This window comes from Rhipicephalus microplus, chromosome 10, assembly GCF_043290135.1.
Source record: "Rhipicephalus microplus isolate Deutch F79 chromosome 10, USDA_Rmic, whole genome shotgun sequence".
Lineage (NCBI taxonomy): Eukaryota > Metazoa > Arthropoda > Arachnida > Ixodida > Ixodidae > Rhipicephalus > Rhipicephalus microplus.
In genome coordinates, this window is record NC_134709.1 from 15,477,330 (window position 1) to 15,493,558 (window position 16,229).

Consider the following 16,229-nt stretch of genomic DNA (forward strand, 5'->3'; position numbering starts at 1 on the left):
CCAGAAACTTTTTCGGGGGGCGGGCACCTTCTTCATTTTGGGGGAAAGGGGGAGAAGGGCACTCCTTTGAAATGGTCATTTTTGTTTTCTATGCCATGGCAAACAATATTTTCATGGGGGGGGGGGGGGGCACGGGCCCAGTATGCCACCTCCTGGCTACGCCCCTTAGTAAACTTGTACGTGGACGTTAGGCAGGGCTGGAGGGAGACGAGGAGGAAGAAGAGGTTAGAAATAAATAAGATGGCTGACACCCCAGCCTAGTACTGTGTATTATTACAAAAGTAAGGAGGGGACCATTTTCTATTCGTTCGAGAGTGTCCCTGCTATCGCGTCCTCAGCAATGCTGAAGAGATTTGTACTTTTTATCGCTCCTACGAACTAAAATTTCCATTTTGCCCGTACATCGAAGCTGTTCCCGCCATTCTGGAAAGCCGCCCCGTAGAGAAAGAACAGGACGGGCCATCTGTCGCAAGGACCCGGCTCTATTCCAGTGGTGCAGTTCGACGGCGGCGCCCAGATGTTCAGGTGAAGGCAGTCCTCGCTGGCGTTGCTCGTGCTCACCACGTCGCGACCCAGGTAGAAGTCGTGTTGCGGGCACGGTGGCCGCTTGTGGTTGCTGTCCAGCGGTTTCTGGCCGCCGTCCTTCTGCGAAGCCGCCACGTGGTATACAGTTAACCTCCAACGAGCGTCGCTGTGGCCACGACATCATCTGCAGAATATTGTACCCTGAGGTATGGTCTTATCACCTCATGCTTGCACAAGATACCATGACGTTTCTTAAGCCAATGCCCTCCGTGGCTACGCAGGTGACGCGCAATCAGCCATTGTTTATGGTATGGTACCTGACGTCATCAGAACTGGGCGCACATTGGTGCTTGAAGCCACCAGAAGCAATCATGCTGATTCCACGCCAGTGTATATGCCAGTAGGGTGCCATTACAAGCTGTCCTTATGGGGGTCATCAACTACTTTTCCGAGCAATCATAATATGACCTCAGTGTCTGAGTTTAGTACCCCTCATAATTCGATTGCCTCAAAAGTTCCAGTGGGGTTGTTTGTACCACGCTTTAAGCACCTTCTCTTCTAGTTCCGACGAGCACGCGGGAAGATATACGCATAGAAGAAAGAAGGTACGTCCGCGCGTCTCATGACGTTACGCGCGTGATGAGATTGATCTCTCGCGTTGCGATTCCGATGCACGTGTGTGACTCACTGCGCAGGTAAGGACGCGTTTACACTAGAACAACACGACACTCACATGACCCCAAAGAAAACACGGGGCAGACACAAATCATCGGCCGACGAGTCGCCCGCCGACGAAGTCGCCAGACCCCATGGTCACACTAGGCCGACGACGCTGACGACGCCTCAAGACATTTCATCGTAGTGTAGCATGATGAGAGACCAAAAACTTCAGCAAAACTCATCCACAGACCTGTCATCGGCATGTCTTCGGGAGATCGGCGGCTGAGCGAAAATTCGCCCCATGTCTTTGCATCAAACGACCACGAAGTGGGCAATCTTGGGGGAGTTAACAATGTCCTCTCCGAGGCTTCCGCGGCGTCTGAATAGGCAGCTCGAGCATCCGACGGAAGTATTTTTTTCGCTACCCTAGAGCTACCCTATTGTGTATCCACAACTCGGTCCCTCGTCATACCATGAGTTATGGCGGGGGCTGCGCCGGTTAGCCTGAAAGGGACAATGTCGGATCGGGGAGCATGGCTGAAAATGAGGTGCAGGTATGCAAGCTTAGTCGGTGTCGCTGCGTGTGCCTCCAATGTGACTACAGAATTGGCCAACGAAAAACTGTGAGCATGAAAAGGCGTGAGCGCGGTCTTAGAGAGACCACTCGGGGACTGTTTGTGTCTTTGCAGTGTACCTAGGCCAACGACAAAAGAAAAGACACTTCTGAAGACAGCCCGCAGACAAAAATCGGTGTCGTGTCTTTCTAGTGTAAACGCGCATCTCGTGGCAAGGAGAGCATCTGATACGAACGGTACTCTTGATTTATGTCGACTATTGCTAAATAGCATGCTCTCTGCTGTTTGACATCGAAGAACAGGCGCCGGTATATAGCTTCTAAGAGAGTGAGCGCACAGACCTCTCCATGAAATGCGGATGCCTGAAAAAATGGCAACTTCTTACTCTGCTGCAGAACTCTCTTTGCCGCACACGACTGCACAATTTATCCGAGATAGTCACAACAGGGCCTACCATCTGCAAAATGATTTCTCACTAAGCCCGAGGGTTGGTTATCGAACCCTTTAACGTCAATTATAACAAATCAGCATTTACTGGTGTCTACACTCGCTCAGAACCGTCTCTGTATGCCGGAGATCAATGTGGCGGAGTAAACTCAGCTTCGAAAATTGTCGTCAGTGCCACTTCAATAGAAACGCACCCCAAGCGGCGAGTCAAGCGGTTGCGGCGGGTTGAAGCGCAGCTGCCCACCCGGCAGCTTGGCGAAGGGTAGACCCAGAAAGGCGTCCACCGTCAATTCGCGGCCCTGGTCCTTGACCACGAGTCGCTGGCCACGCACGGCGCCGAACCGACCACTGACCAGGGGTCGATCGCGCAGCCTGAGGTAGTCCAGCACGGCCATAACGACCATGAGCAGTGCCAGTGCCAGCACAAGCACAAACGCCACCGTCAGGGCGGTGCTGCGACTGCACCTGCACCTGGACACATGCGTGCTAGTCAGACTACACTACCGTAGTTGCTCGCAGTAGCATGCAGCTATGGCTAATTTCACCTAGTATGTAGGCTGTGGACCTGTTCAGATAATACATGGCATTGCCAGCGAGCCATGACTAAACAAGACAATTGTCTTCTATCCGAGTCTTGGCCTTGCCGAAAAAAACGCAGCAGGAAAAGTGCAGACAAGACGACGAGGAGGCTTTGCAAATGTGAATCACATGCATGAGTCACGCGAATATACATGGGAGAATAAGATAATAAACTGGCAAGAATACCAAGAGATGTGCTGGCAAATAGACGATCTTCAGTGCAAAAATAAGCTGGTGCAATAAAAAATTGAAGGATCTAGGAAAGCAGTTGGTAAAAACAAATTCTAAGAGCTGCTTCTACTTGTATGCTCGGTAAAATGTGGAGAAATATGGTGCCTACACCTTCGTTAAATGCATTAAGTACAGATTAAATATGTGTTCAGCGGCTCGCCAGGCTTTTTGGTCAAAGGTTACCAGTCGGCTTCCCATTTAATACTGTTCTGCGAGCCTCACTCCCACGACCACCTCAGCCGAGTGCTGTCCAGGATAGGCAAGATGGCGACCTCCAGGCGTATAGTGTGCACTGATATGCGACATGCTCTAATGTCTGAGTGGCTGCGCACCATGGGCATTTGTTGCTGAATATGTGAGGGTACATTTTGTGCAAGGGCCGTTCCACGCGCTACCCGCACAGCCGCAACGCACGTGCCGGTACACCTGCCGCATCCAAGCAGAGGGTGAAAAAGCGTCGTCAATTGGCTCATTTGTCCCCGCTTGCGTGCGGCAGGGGTCCCGGCACGTGCGTTGCGGCTGTGCGGGTAGCGCGTGGAACTGTCCTAAAGCCCTATACATGCGCTACACGCACGGCTGCACCGCACGTGGTGGAATACCTGCCGTACTTAAGAGGAGGGCAAAGGAGTGAATCGGTGACGCCCTTTCGCCTTCCGCTAGAGTGCGGCAGGTGCCCCGCCACGTGCGGTGAAACTCAGTGAAACTTAGCGGAACAAAAGCTTCGCAACTGATCAGAAAATCGTTTTGGCGCGACTGGCGCCGGCTGCTGCTACACGCCTTTGCGGGTCCTGTCGGTCAATAGCATCTGTGCTTACTAAGCGGCTAGGAAACTGCAGATCACGAACTCTGAATCTAAAAGAAAAATGCCCTACTCCAGTTTCCCCAATTGTACAATCTGCAGAAAGAATGGTTCACTTCGTGATTGCATGTGGTTCACTTCGTGATAGTCTGCGGCCACGTTTTGATTTCTGCTGAGTCATTTTGTAGTTTTGTGTGATGTTTTGTAATGTCGTGAGAGTGTCCGTGCTATTTTTCTTTGTTAGACAAAATATGAATGAGAACTACCAGACATTGACACCAAGGAAAGTATAGGGGATGTTGTAAGAAGTAATTGTTACGTAGATGTAAAGAAATAGACGTGCACGGTCACTGCTGGTGGCATGTTTTCCTTTCTTACACATTTTTCGTTCTTCACAACTACATTAAAAAATTACGGCTAATAAAATTCCATATCCCTTCTTTGGCATCAATGTTTGTAAGTTCTCATTAATGTTGTTTGTGATTACGTTATTTGTAGTGTATAGATGAACGAATAAGTGTGTCCGCTGACCGGAGGGGGAAGACCAGCTCTGCCATACTCGAGATCGTCCTCTGTAGACAAAAAAAAAAGGAGTGGGGGGGTGGCGGAGTGTGAAAAATTGCACTTCCTGCCAAACGCGACTTGAGTTCCTGCTTATGCAAGAGCCGTGCACTTCTCCTTTTCTTTGTGCGGCTGGCTATCGCCTCGTCCGCGAAAGAGGGTCACTCGGGGAAGCTGTCGCTTGATCGTTTGTCGTGCGCAGTCCTCTCTAACCACTCTCTTTTCTTCCTCTCAAATTTTCTTCAAGTCTCTCCTTATTCCTTCCCTTAAACGGATGCTTAGGTGTCGTCAACTGAGAAAGACAGTTGCGAGGTGCACTATATTGTCGTCATTTCGTGTTACTATTTTGTCTAAACATCGCTTCCACGCGATCGAGGCACTTACGCCCTCTATGAGTGTATCTGGAAACTGGGGCGTGACACGCGACTCGGACACTCATCTCCAGTTTGTCCCGGCCACGGTTTAGCTTCACGGTTTAGCGAAGAAACAGTTCTCCAAAAGCCCGCAACGCCGTATGGCGGTCACCTTAGCGCGTCACCGGTCTTTTCGTCGGAGGCCCTCTCGCGGGCGTCTTTTACGATGTGGTGCTCGGCTTCAGCAGAAGGCAGAGTCGGAGTCGTGTGCTGCGTTCCGGCGCCACCTACTGTCTCCGTAGGAGGATGCCTGGCGTCCGAACCGTGGCCGGGTACCACGCCTATGTATGCACCTTCTGTACGATTACCTGCAAGAGACCATGACCCAAAAATGGCATGAACCCTCTTCTCCCCCTTATGTCTCTTCGTGACATCGGAGAGAAACGGGACGGATCTCCTTGGGACGTTCGGAAAGAAATAGAACGTTCGTCTTCTGTTGATGTTATACGTACACGACGAACCATATATCCAGACCTATTCGCGCAGACATCCCATACATCGCTTCCTTGTCTCCTAGAGGCTTGTCGTGTTTCCGCCAACACGTGTACTTTGTTAAATAGTCAATAGCAGTGCTACCCTATAGAAACCACTTTCCCAGAAAGATCCACCTATTGTTTCTTAATCAATATTTCCCGTTTCCCTTCATAATTATCCACAACACACTCACTACTGCGGCCACGTTTCGATTTCTGCGGAGCCATTTTGTTACCCATCTATTGTGTCTTATCGTCTCAAGCGTAGTTGTAGTTGTATATACCTTCAGCAGAATGGTCGTTTGGGCCAGTTGGTAGATAATCGGGGTGCCCGTTGGGCGCTTCCCTGGATGGAAATGCCTGGCTGGGCTGATCCATGTGGGTGGGAGGCTCTGCCGGCGCTCTGGGATGAGCCGATGTCGCAGTTTCACCGGGAGACATCGGGTGTGCAAATGGTCTCGTGGAAAACGCGGGTTCGCCCTCCTCTTCCGCTGCGCGTGGCAAGTGTGGAGGCCCGGTGGCCGGAGAAAGTCGATCGGACGCCGTGTGTCCGCTGAACGGCGGCGGTGGACTTGCTCTGCCATACTCGAGATCCTCTGTAGACAAAAAAAAGGGGGGGGGGGGGAGTGGAGTAGGAACGATTTTACGCATAGAGCAAGAACAATTTTTAGCGTATTAGTAAGTTACCCTTCCCCAATCTAGAAAACACCAATGTTACCGCGACACGACGTTGGGTTAGGCGAGAAAATGTTCGAAAAGAAAGTGTGGGTCACCTTGAGATTCTCGCACCGAACATCGCGATGCCGTAGATTTAGAAGGCGTCTGCTCGGTCCCACGTAGCTTCTAATCGATAAGTGAAAATCGATAAGTACATCGTCATCTGTGGATGCCCTAGATTAAGCGTATGAAGTTTCAAAGCTTTAGCCACCGCAAAAGGTTTCATTTCGACGCCAAGCTGAAGAAATCTGAAATAGTTGGATTTCATGCGCATCTGAGCGCAGAACAAAATCGTTTGTCGGAGTGTATACTCTCGCTAAGCAAGCAGCTTAGCGAGGGTATTTCGACTACCTGGGGTTCTTTCTGGGTGCACGGACCTACAACATTTCCGCCTACATCGGAAATGCAGCCGCCGCAGCCGGGATTTGATCCCACGACCTGCGGGTTGGCAGCCGAGTACCTTAGCCACTAGACCACCGCGGCGGTGCAGTGACGTACATGTTATACGATCGTAATTATTTATTTCCAATTATTATTAATTAGGTTATGCCTCAAAGAAAGTTTAGAACAAAAAGAGTCAGCGTTTTCTCGCAACTTTTCTGAAGGCATAACTGTTCGTCGGCATCACAGGGTTGAACTGTGTTAGTGATATACATGTGCTATGATGTCATGTTCACCTCATTCCTTTAGCTACTGTTCTACCAGTGATGTACTTTTACCGGGATGTATCATTCTTAACTGCCATAGGTTTGAATGGTATACCTTTTATTACGCTCGTTTTATTTAATTCGCTTGCTCGTGGGCGGTGGTGGTGGTAGTGAGGGTGGTAGTGGTAGTGGTTAGGTGAGGAGAGAGAATAAAGACGCTTACTTGTGCAGCCCTCAAGGGAGCATGACGCGGAGTCTTGGGGGGGGAAAGGGAGAGGTGGAGAAACGCAAAAGTGGAAAAATAGAGTTGGTAGTGTCACCCGAGGAGTTGGAGCGAATTTCTCTCGGTGCGCGCAACGATTCTTCGACTTCGCCTCTGCAGTCACGTGCTCCTCACGTCGCTGATCCCCCATTGGTTAACCTTGAGCAGCAAGCGAATTTTTCCAAACTCCGACGATGTAGATCGCAGCGCTCTAAAAACCTGTGTTGGCCTCGTACGACGGCTTCCCCTCCGCTCTTGGGGCAAAAACGCTCGCACGTGAAACAGGCCTTAGTTGCCAATCCTTGTTTAAAATTTTGTACACATGAGTAGATAGAAGGTCTCCCTGGCAGTTTTTACTTTGAAACCTCCTACTGTGCGATATCAACTTTCCACTGGTGTTTATATTGTATTGAATGTTGAATAAACCTTCGAACTATTTTCAGTGCAGGACTGTTGAACAGTATAGTACGAATATTAGTAAGACTGGCACACTCTTACGCTGCCTACCTCTGATGGTCCTAAAGCACGATCGGAAGATTTCCGCGGCGCGAGCACTCACCGGCTTCAATCGTGGCGATGAGCTTCTCGATGGCGGCGATCTTTCTTGCCTCGGCGGCATCGTACACAGCAGGCCCAGCAGCTTGGCCGTGTGTTTCACCACCAGCCGGGGGCAGATTGCTTTGCGCAGTCATAAATGAGTCCTGCGCGTCGGCCTGGTCGTTCATGGCTGCGAGACCGTGAACGTAGCGGTTCGGCGTAGAGAGCACAAATTCGGCCCGCTCGAGCGAATCGCCACTTCGGCTTCTTCTACGGTTGGCCGTTTCTGTCTTGGCGCTTCCACAAATCCAAACGACGACGACGATGATGATGATAATGATGATATTGTAATGATTGGCACGGATTTACACCAATAGGTCGGCCAAGACTTGGCCAGATCATACAATGTGATTTTTTAAAGTGTTAATACAGATGTTACAGAGGCAACTGTGGCGTTTTGTGTCACCTGCATGTTGTGCGGTAAAAAGGTTCGCTTATCCTCTGCTTTTGCAGAATGGAATCAATCAATCAATGGATGGATGAAAAACTTTATTGATCAATCAATCAATTATTTGATTAATTAATCAAGAATTTTTACTGCAACAGATAAGGAATCTTACATATGTTCGGTATACATTAGGAGGCCCAAATTCGATAACTCCATCGGGACCTCCCGATACAGTCCACTCGGCCTGGAATCGACAATGTCCATACAATGCTGCAGTTTTAAAAGCGCCTTTAGCTACCATTCTTCCTCCCTTTGTTTTGCTCCTGATTCTCGCGACTGCCTGCCTTCGTTTTAGGCCCACGTGCTTGTACACTTCGATGCATCGTCATCAACATCATCATCTATGCACGTGCGCACGGCGCAGTACTCGGTACGTAACAAACTCTACAGAATATCGCCATTTATTATATCCCTGGCGAAGAGACTTTTGCCGCACTCGAAAACAAGAACTAGCTATCACAAGGCTGCGTTGCCGGGTACCAAATATAAATTTCTATAAACACAGGTCTGCTCAGGCACCTTCGCCACTGTGTGCATTCTGTGAACTGGAAACAAAAGACCATTTATTTTTGACCTGCAGGCGGTTTAACACATTACGAAAAACCCTTTTAGAAATACTTTTACGTGGTATTGGTATGGACTTATCTCTGCCTGTAATTTTGTCTTTTGGAGCTTCCATTTCTGGTTTCTCTAATGCGACAGTATGCGCGGCCGTCCGGGACTATATTGATGAAACTAATAGGTTGACTAATTAACCAGTTTCATTATCCTAACATGTCCACATAACTATATACGTATAAAATCAGACTATTGCTCTATTCTAAGAATAAATTCGTTTATGTAAATATTTGCATGCATTACATTAAGCAACACACTTTCCTAGGCTATCGGTAATCTTTCTGTTAAACCTCCATCATTCAAAATCTGAACAGTAAATTTTGAAACCACTCGATTCTTGGCCAATTCCCCACAGTGGGTATGCGCCACTAACAATAGGAGAACAACAACAACTACTACGTTCCGATGATTGGCGAGGAAATTCGCCGGCGACCCAGCCTGCCATGAAGAAGGTTGAAACTCTCGACACATCCACGACGACGAGTTCGTACGAGACCGCACCCACGACGACGGTGTCGAAGAACCGCGACAAAGGGTCCACCAAAGGTAATTATACTGTCGGGTCACGCCCGAGCCGCGAGGTGGCTAGGCCTAACGGCCCCCCGACTTTCCCGTCGCTACGTGGTGGATGAAGGCCGCTGGAAGGGAGCCTTTCTGGGAACGGGGCTCGTCGTTGAGGCACTGTTGCACAACGAGATTGTGGCATATATAGTGTGTAGGCCCGATATGTGACGAAAAGGTAGGGGCACGCTGTAAGATCAGTACTCCCGGTCAAGTTCTGCTGTTAAATTTTTTATAGCCGTGAGAAGGCCGAATCCGAACCGAACCTATACACCGGACCAGTGGACTTCGATTAAAAACTACCGAGCACCATATACCCAAAGTATCGGCAAGTCTCGTTTATTGTGCGATACCGACAAAAAAAACAAGATATCGACAAAAAAAAACACTGTTCTCCAATTTACGTAGCGTCCAATCTATCCTATTTTTTTAATACCCCGTCAGCTCTTGTTTTTTTTTCACGAGCCGCCATTCTTGATATCGCCCTTAAAATTCGATGAACATTTCGAATTACGTGTAACTTTAGTATTTTCTCATAACTGGGCGTGACCTAAGTTTGCACGGGCGGCAAATTTCCAATATAAAGGACTGGCCTGAAGCCTGTATTCAAAAAGTTCGTTAGCGAGATTTCTTCATTTAGTCCAGTCAACGTCATTTTAGTTGCGATTACCGCCTCGAGATCGCGTTCAGATCCAGAAACGACATGACTTCTGTCATCGATTAAAAACGTATTATCCTAAAAAAACGCCCAATGTACAGATCTTACATGGCAAAAGGTGGTTAGGACGTGATGCCTAGTCGTTAATTCCATATGCAGAACAAGCCAGTGACCGTGGGTCGTTGCCTTCGTCAGCGTTGGCTCCAGTCTCCGAAACCATGCCCGAAGTACTCGAGTCGCCAGATTCCGTCAGTAAGCAGTTGTCGAAGGCCAGCGCATCCATCAACTGCTCGCCTTTCGTCAAAGTGCCGAGCGAACAATGGCCACCGCGCCACCTGTCGCAGCTGGGAATACCATACGTGCCGCGAACGGCACAGAATGCGTCCGCGATAACTGCTAAGAAATCCTCCAACGAGATGTCTGAAAGTTTGAAGGGATCTAAGAAATATATGCAGAAACCGTCTCGGGGACCTTGTAACCAACCTGCCGCGGTGATTTCAAGAGAAAAATTTAAAAAGCCACACGACGGCCGTTCCAAGGAACCTCCGAGGCAGTCTTCCAGGGGGCATTCCAAGGAACTACCTGAAGAACATTCCAACGAACCGACACACGAGTATGCTAAGACGATGTTGAAAGAACGGTTCGAAGGACCAGGATCGGATACCTCGCAGAGAACTGCCAAGGAAGTTTCTAAGCAACCGTCTCGGAAACCTTTAAAAGATGCTTCTAAAAGGAATCCCCAGCAAGCTTTAAAGGAACCCGGCAATGATCCACACGACGAATTGCTCAAAAGATCATTCGTGGGACCTTCAAAGGCTACCTCGGACATTCCCACAAGGCATTCAGCATCATCGACGCGACAGGCAGCAGGGTCCCCCAGGGAACGAACAGGTGATTATGATAAATTTGTTCATTCTGACGTCATTGTTGCTGTTCAGTATAGTTTAATTGTTACGACGAAACTTGGAAAATCGCTTTCTAATTCGCCTGACTTATTCCGCTTCTCGATGAACACCTAAACAGTGTTGTGTAGGAAGGAACGTCTATGCACGTGACCATCCGGTATGTTGGGCGCGTTCGAGCCGAAGCGGACAGACACAGGCCAAAGCCCAAGAGCACCAGTGATGACTAATGAGACGCATGCTCCGCGTCCCCAGCAGAACTGACCCCGTTTATTCGTACACCATCCTTTATGTAGATATTCCGATAGAGGGCGACCCAGAACCAACACAACTTGAGTGACGTATGTCACACGCCCTCTACAACCATAGGCGTTCGCAGAGGGGGTGGGGGGGGGGGCAGGAGGGTGGCCACTCGCTCTAGTTACCTAAGAGGAGGGCGCAAAGTGAGCCATTTACATGATAGGGAGGCGTCCATGCGCGTGACCATAGGCGTTCGAAGAGGGGGGTGGCACCCCCCTAGTTACCAAAAAGGGGAGGCACAAAGTGAGCCCCATACATTGACATAAGGAGGAGGGGTGCTGTGGCTCGGGGGAGGGCGCAATGTTGCTTTATACATTGACATGTGATTAACGCCGAACCTCGCTTGCACCAATTTTCCAGACTGGGAAAGGGCTCCTAATTTTTTTTCTTTCCTTTCAGCCGCTCAGACGGTCACACTGACAGGGGGCAGTGAGAGCTCGGACAGTCGCGTCGGTTATCCCTTCTTCAAAGAAACAGCGAGCGAAGTGGGCGCCTCTTCTTCCTGGCCTAAGCAGCGCTCCGAGAAAGTGATGCCCCCGAGTAAGATCACCGAAAAGGACACTGCGCACAGGTCAGTGTATTTCGCTCACCAATTGATAGATTTCGATACTGCGAAGTATTACACGGGTTACGAGACACGGTGTAACGGGCACTCCGAATAATTAGGGCGGATGGACATGAAAGCCGAAAAGCGACCGTCGATCTAGGCGCGTGATCGCAGATGACACCATAATGACGTCGCACATCGCCAACTATTGTAACGTCATACAAACGACATTATCGCTTGCCTTCAGGGGCAGAATGGGTGGCAACTATACAATCGATATCAACTTCAAGGGTTTGTGATGCATGCGTCTCGCAATACGGACTGTTATGCCTTGCACAGAATCTGTTCCTCAACAGTATCGCTTAACGCATTACCAAGTGGGTGGCAGGCTTTTTGCCTTCGGGCATCTCGTAGAGTGTAGCACGCGGCCCAATTCTGTTGCCCACGTCAGGCTCGGGGACATCCAGCTTAAACGGACCTAGAAACGGATTCGACAATTAGGTATACAAACCCGCCGAGTCGAAGAGAGAGACTTTCAGATCACTTGCTAGAATATTCTTTCTTTTTTCTTTCATCAAATACGGTAGTGGTACTATTCGTTTCATGCTTTACTCGGCCACAAAATCAACTGTTCGCATTGCATATAGGACCTGACATCACCATTTTTCCCCAGTTAGGAAAGAACGACGTTTCATCTTTAAGCGAAGCTATTATTAGTTACATTTAGATGAGGCACATTTACAAAAAAGGAAAAAATAATACTGGTTAAGGAAAGAGCACAGAAATGCTGGTTGCACACAAATGCTCCCTCGAAGAGGCGCCCCTGACATGCGTATTCGTATGGGCCATGTTCCAGTAATTCATTCTTTGTCCGATCGTGGGCTTGTAGACGAATAATCGTTTTCGACATGGAAACCTGCTCTTCTATCGAGGTCACTTGTCACTTCACGCGGCCATATAATTTCGTTTTCACCTTAGCACGAATTAAAACCCGCCGCGGTGGTCTGTTGGCTAAGGCACTCGGCTGCTGACCCGCAGGTCACGGGATCGAATCCCTGCCGCGGCGGTCGCATTTTATATGGAGGCGAAAATGCTTGAGGTCCGTGTGCTTAGGTTCAGCTGCACATTAAAGAACCCCAGGTGGTCGAAATTTTCGGAGCCCTCCACTACGGCGTCTCTCATAACCATGTGGTGGTTGTGGGACGTTAAACTACTACAATTATTGAGTATCAATTAAAGCATGACCATCGTTTTTACTTGTGCCAATCTTCAGGGTTGCACTGATATGCACGTGGGTAATAGTTCGATTCACGGCATGGAGAAAGGAAACAGTTTGGAGGGAGCGTTGGGATTGCGAAAAAAAGAAAAAAAAGTAGTACGTGCAGGAACGCAGACGCAAAGCTTTGATTTGCCCAATTTTCCGGATTGGTGAAGGGCTACTAACCTCCTTTTTTTTTTTTCACGCACACTGACAACCTGACAACGAGAAGGCCACTTCGAGAGACGGAAGCCACGCGAACGACGAACATTCTGTCCGGAACCACGTCACCGTTCACGGTGGAGAACGCTGTGTCCACGGGGAAGCGGTCGTTCGAGGACGCTGCAACCAAGCCCGAGAATAAGGAACGCAAGGCTGAGCCCGAGATCAAGCCCGAGTCCGGCGTCGAGCCCACAATCGACGACGTCCGAGAAAAGCCGAAGATTTTCGCCCAGCCCAGCTTCGAACGCAGGGTGCTCGTGCCGTCGCATCTGCAGCAGTCACCACTTGGACGCAAGGACCAGCAGCTTTACGCGAAAAGCGGCCGTAGGGAGACGGATAAACGGTAAACACAAGCTTTTTTTTTTCTTTATCTATAGCACTAGCTTCTAGAGACGTTATGTTCCTTCCTTGCTCGGTCACTTTCGGTCCGCTCCTTGTCTACCGGAAGTTGAGATTTTTGGCTGTATCCGAAAACCACAAAACTCACGAGAAGAAGGTAGTGGCCCGAGTACGACATCGGAGTGTTGGGTATAATATATCGTGAATGACACATATTATATTGAAATACAGATATAGTTTGTATGCAATTAGGGTTAATTAACTGTCGGGGCAATTAATACAAATCGGTTGAATGATTCAGTTCAAACAGCAAAGGATTTTCTTGAAAGCAACTTGGCTAGTTACGGCAACTGGAGGAGCGAATCTCAGAAGACGCGTTTCTTTGCAGCCACCGCAATCAACTCCCAGAGCGCGAACACTCACTAGCGGAGCGGAGGCAATGTACACGGAAGTGCAGCTATGAAGGCCCTATTCGCAGTCGCTGGTGCTATGGAAGTCGACGGCCAAAAGTTAACGTAGTCTGCCAAATTTAGCCGAAACTTCATCGAACGCTGCTGACTAGCACAACCAAATGCAATTGGGTGAAACGTTGAGGGCACGAAATGTTTTTCTTCCTCTGCTGCATTCGCTGATAAATTACACACCGAAAGCGGATGGGACGACTTCCCTTAAAGGGGCCCTAAGCAGTTTCTTAACATTTCCAGAAAACGCGCGCATTGAGTTTTGAACACCGTCGCCAACCCACAAAGGAACGATCTCTTCTCTCCGCGCCTTTCGGCACTCTGCAGCCCTTCAGCGTATACCATTAGGTCTGCTTGTCGTCCACAATACTGGACTCGCTCGCTGGATTGCGTGCCGACCGGTTGTACCCTCGCGATCTCCGACGTCAGCGTAGCTCTGACCTACTGAACTTGCTCTACGCCATCTCCTGACGCCGATCTCCGACGACAGCGTAGCTCTGACCTACTGGACTTGCCATATACGCCATCTCCTGACGCCGACAAGAGCTCTCGCAAGTGGTGCCCCGTTCTCGGACTCCTGTGAACGTGTTTCCATCTTTCCTATCTCTCCCATCCCTCATATGTCCTCGCTCGCTGTCCTAGCGCATCTCTATCTCTCTCTGTACCTTTAATCCTATCCTTTTAATCCCTGCTCACCTCCATCCCTTGTGAGCTACTGTTGAGGTGTCGCACCCTGATGCAGACAGTTACGGTGCTCACTTTTCTTTCCTTTTCCCTCTTATAGCCACTTCTCTCTCCACAATGCTGGTTTGTCAGCTCGAGTGTACGCACGCTCGCCGCTCTTTCTCCTCGCACGATGAGGAGTGAACGGACGAACTGAAAATAGCGGAGGGAAGAGTGGTACGAGCGAGGGCCTCATTCGTGTCATCAGACGCGTGTAACTTTGCCATTACGGCACCGTTTTAGAAAATTATCACAGCTATGCATTCGTTGTAGAGTCGTTCACAACTGCAACACAACTAAATTTCGACCTTTGGGTGGTTTAGGGGCCGTTTAGGTAAATGTAGTTCTTAAAATACGTTTCTTGTGTAGTCGGATGTGATAATTTATACGGTTAGTACGTGCCAAAACAGCGAGTCACAAAGCAGTGAAGGGCTCCGGAAATGTCCACTTGTTTTCACGGCCATTGCACAGTACACGCTTTTGAATTCATCTTGATGTTACCTGTGTTTCTATCATGCGTTATCGCCTTATGGTCATGCCATCCAGACAGAGTACACCTCCGCGAAAGAAACTGAGGCTGGATTTGTATAAGCTGTTAGCCATTAAATATCGTCTAAAGATCCAGCCCAACTTATTGAACTTGCCATATTTCCATCATATCATGGTCATATCTACAATGGAAATTTCGGCAGTAAGATGACGTCGCCAACTGCTCGAGACACGATGGTCGCAGTATCGAACCACGATCGTGGCGGTCGCATTTCGAGGGAGTCTAAGTACTGGAGGCCCGTCTACGTGGATTTAAACGCACGTTACAGAGCACAAAGTGGTTGATATTCCTAGAGTCCTCCACTACGTTGTTCCTCATAATCGCATCGCGGATTTGGGAGGTAAAATGCCAACAGTTACCTCTGACGTCACAAACTTATTTGGTTTAGAAGTATTCACTTAATCGGCAAGCTTAAGACGAAGGATACGCTACGTCTAAGCACGCACGTCCTCCAATCGCAGGTCTCTCTTCAATAGGCTGTTCGCGTTCGCCCTGTTTGTCCTGCTGGCGCTCGCCGCAGCTCTGTTCGGCGTGGCTATGCTGGAACACTGGTGGAACCGGGACCGACCCACAGTCAAGGGCTTGTTCGGCACCGTCCGCGGTGAGAAGATCGTGGTCGGCGACCAGGTACACGAGTGGACCGTACACGCTTTCCTGGGCGTCCCGTTCGCCAAGGCGCCTCAAGGGCCTCTGCGCTTCAAGCCTCCGCAGCAACTGGACTCCCCCCTGGCGGTGGGTGTGCTAAGCTGTGCGCGCATGCATTCGATTTGTGTATGTGCGGCGCGTACGTATACAACAGCGAAACAGTTTATGCGAACCCTGTGCCGTCGGAGTCCTTGACGTGGTCACGCTGGAAAGGGTCACGTGACCAGAACGGAAAAAGGGGGATCTATTGTGAGAAGGAGAAAGGCGGTGACGTAATCGATGAAGCTCACTTCAGGCGGGTGGTTCAAATTGTAACCTGAAATGGTGCTCACGTGATCAAGCTTACTTAAAGGGTGCAATCCAAAGAGTGGTCAGTAATGGGAATCGTGTGATGATGCTTACGTGAAGCGGGTGATTCAAACAATGCATTGAAAAGAGGTCACGTGATGAATCTCACGTATTGCTAAGAGAGAGTAACGAACGGGGATCGCGTGCACAGGCGTGCTCGGGG

The 16,229-nt window shown here is 49.4% G+C and overlaps 2 protein-coding genes across 2 annotated transcripts; one reads left to right on the forward strand and one right to left on the reverse strand.

Annotated features, from left to right (window-relative positions):
• Nucleotides 1-4,802: 4,802 nt before the first annotated feature.
• Nucleotides 4,803-7,621, reverse strand: LOC142774173 (uncharacterized). Its single transcript, XM_075874567.1, has 3 exons — nt 7,449-7,621; nt 5,548-5,859; nt 4,803-5,098 (listed from the first exon to the last, which is right to left on the reverse strand). The coding sequence occupies exons 1-3, from the start codon at nt 7,612-7,614 to the stop codon at nt 4,899-4,901; spliced, it is 678 nt and encodes a 225-aa protein (XP_075730682.1). The 5' UTR covers nt 7,615-7,621; the 3' UTR covers nt 4,803-4,898.
• Nucleotides 7,622-8,995: 1,374 nt separating this feature from the next.
• LOC142774876 (uncharacterized) lies at nt 8,996-15,961 on the forward strand. Its single transcript, XM_075876026.1, has 5 exons — nt 8,996-9,098; nt 9,931-10,662; nt 11,373-11,544; nt 13,011-13,343; nt 15,535-15,961. Exons 1-5 carry the CDS (start codon nt 8,996-8,998, stop codon nt 15,911-15,913), a joined length of 1,719 nt encoding a protein of 572 aa, XP_075732141.1. The 3' UTR covers nt 15,914-15,961.
• The last annotated feature ends 268 nt before the right edge of the window (nt 15,962-16,229 follow it).

What these genes read in the sequence shown, in the direction of transcription:
- LOC142774173 (XM_075874567.1), bottom strand. Translation starts at nt 7,614, where the DNA reads ATGAACGACCAGGCCGACGCGCAGGACTCATTTATGACTGCGCAAAGC. An exon ending in CATCGCCACGATTGAAGCCG is followed by an intron (nt 5,860 to 7,448) that starts GTGAGTGCTCGC and finishes TTTTGTCTACAG; the next exon opens with AGGATCTCGAGTATGGCAGA. An exon ending in AAACGACCATTCTGCTGAAG is followed by an intron (nt 5,099 to 5,547) that starts GTATATACAACT and finishes GGTCTCTTGCAG; the next exon opens with GTAATCGTACAGAAGGTGCA.
- LOC142774876 (XM_075876026.1), top strand. Translation starts at nt 8,996, where the DNA reads ATGAAGAAGGTTGAAACTCTCGACACATCCACGACGACGAGTTCGTAC. An exon ending in GTCCCCCAGGGAACGAACAG is followed by an intron (nt 10,663 to 11,372) that starts GTGATTATGATA and finishes CTTTCCTTTCAG; the next exon opens with CCGCTCAGACGGTCACACTG. An exon ending in CGTAGGGAGACGGATAAACG is followed by an intron (nt 13,344 to 15,534) that starts GTAAACACAAGC and finishes CTCCAATCGCAG; the next exon opens with GTCTCTCTTCAATAGGCTGT.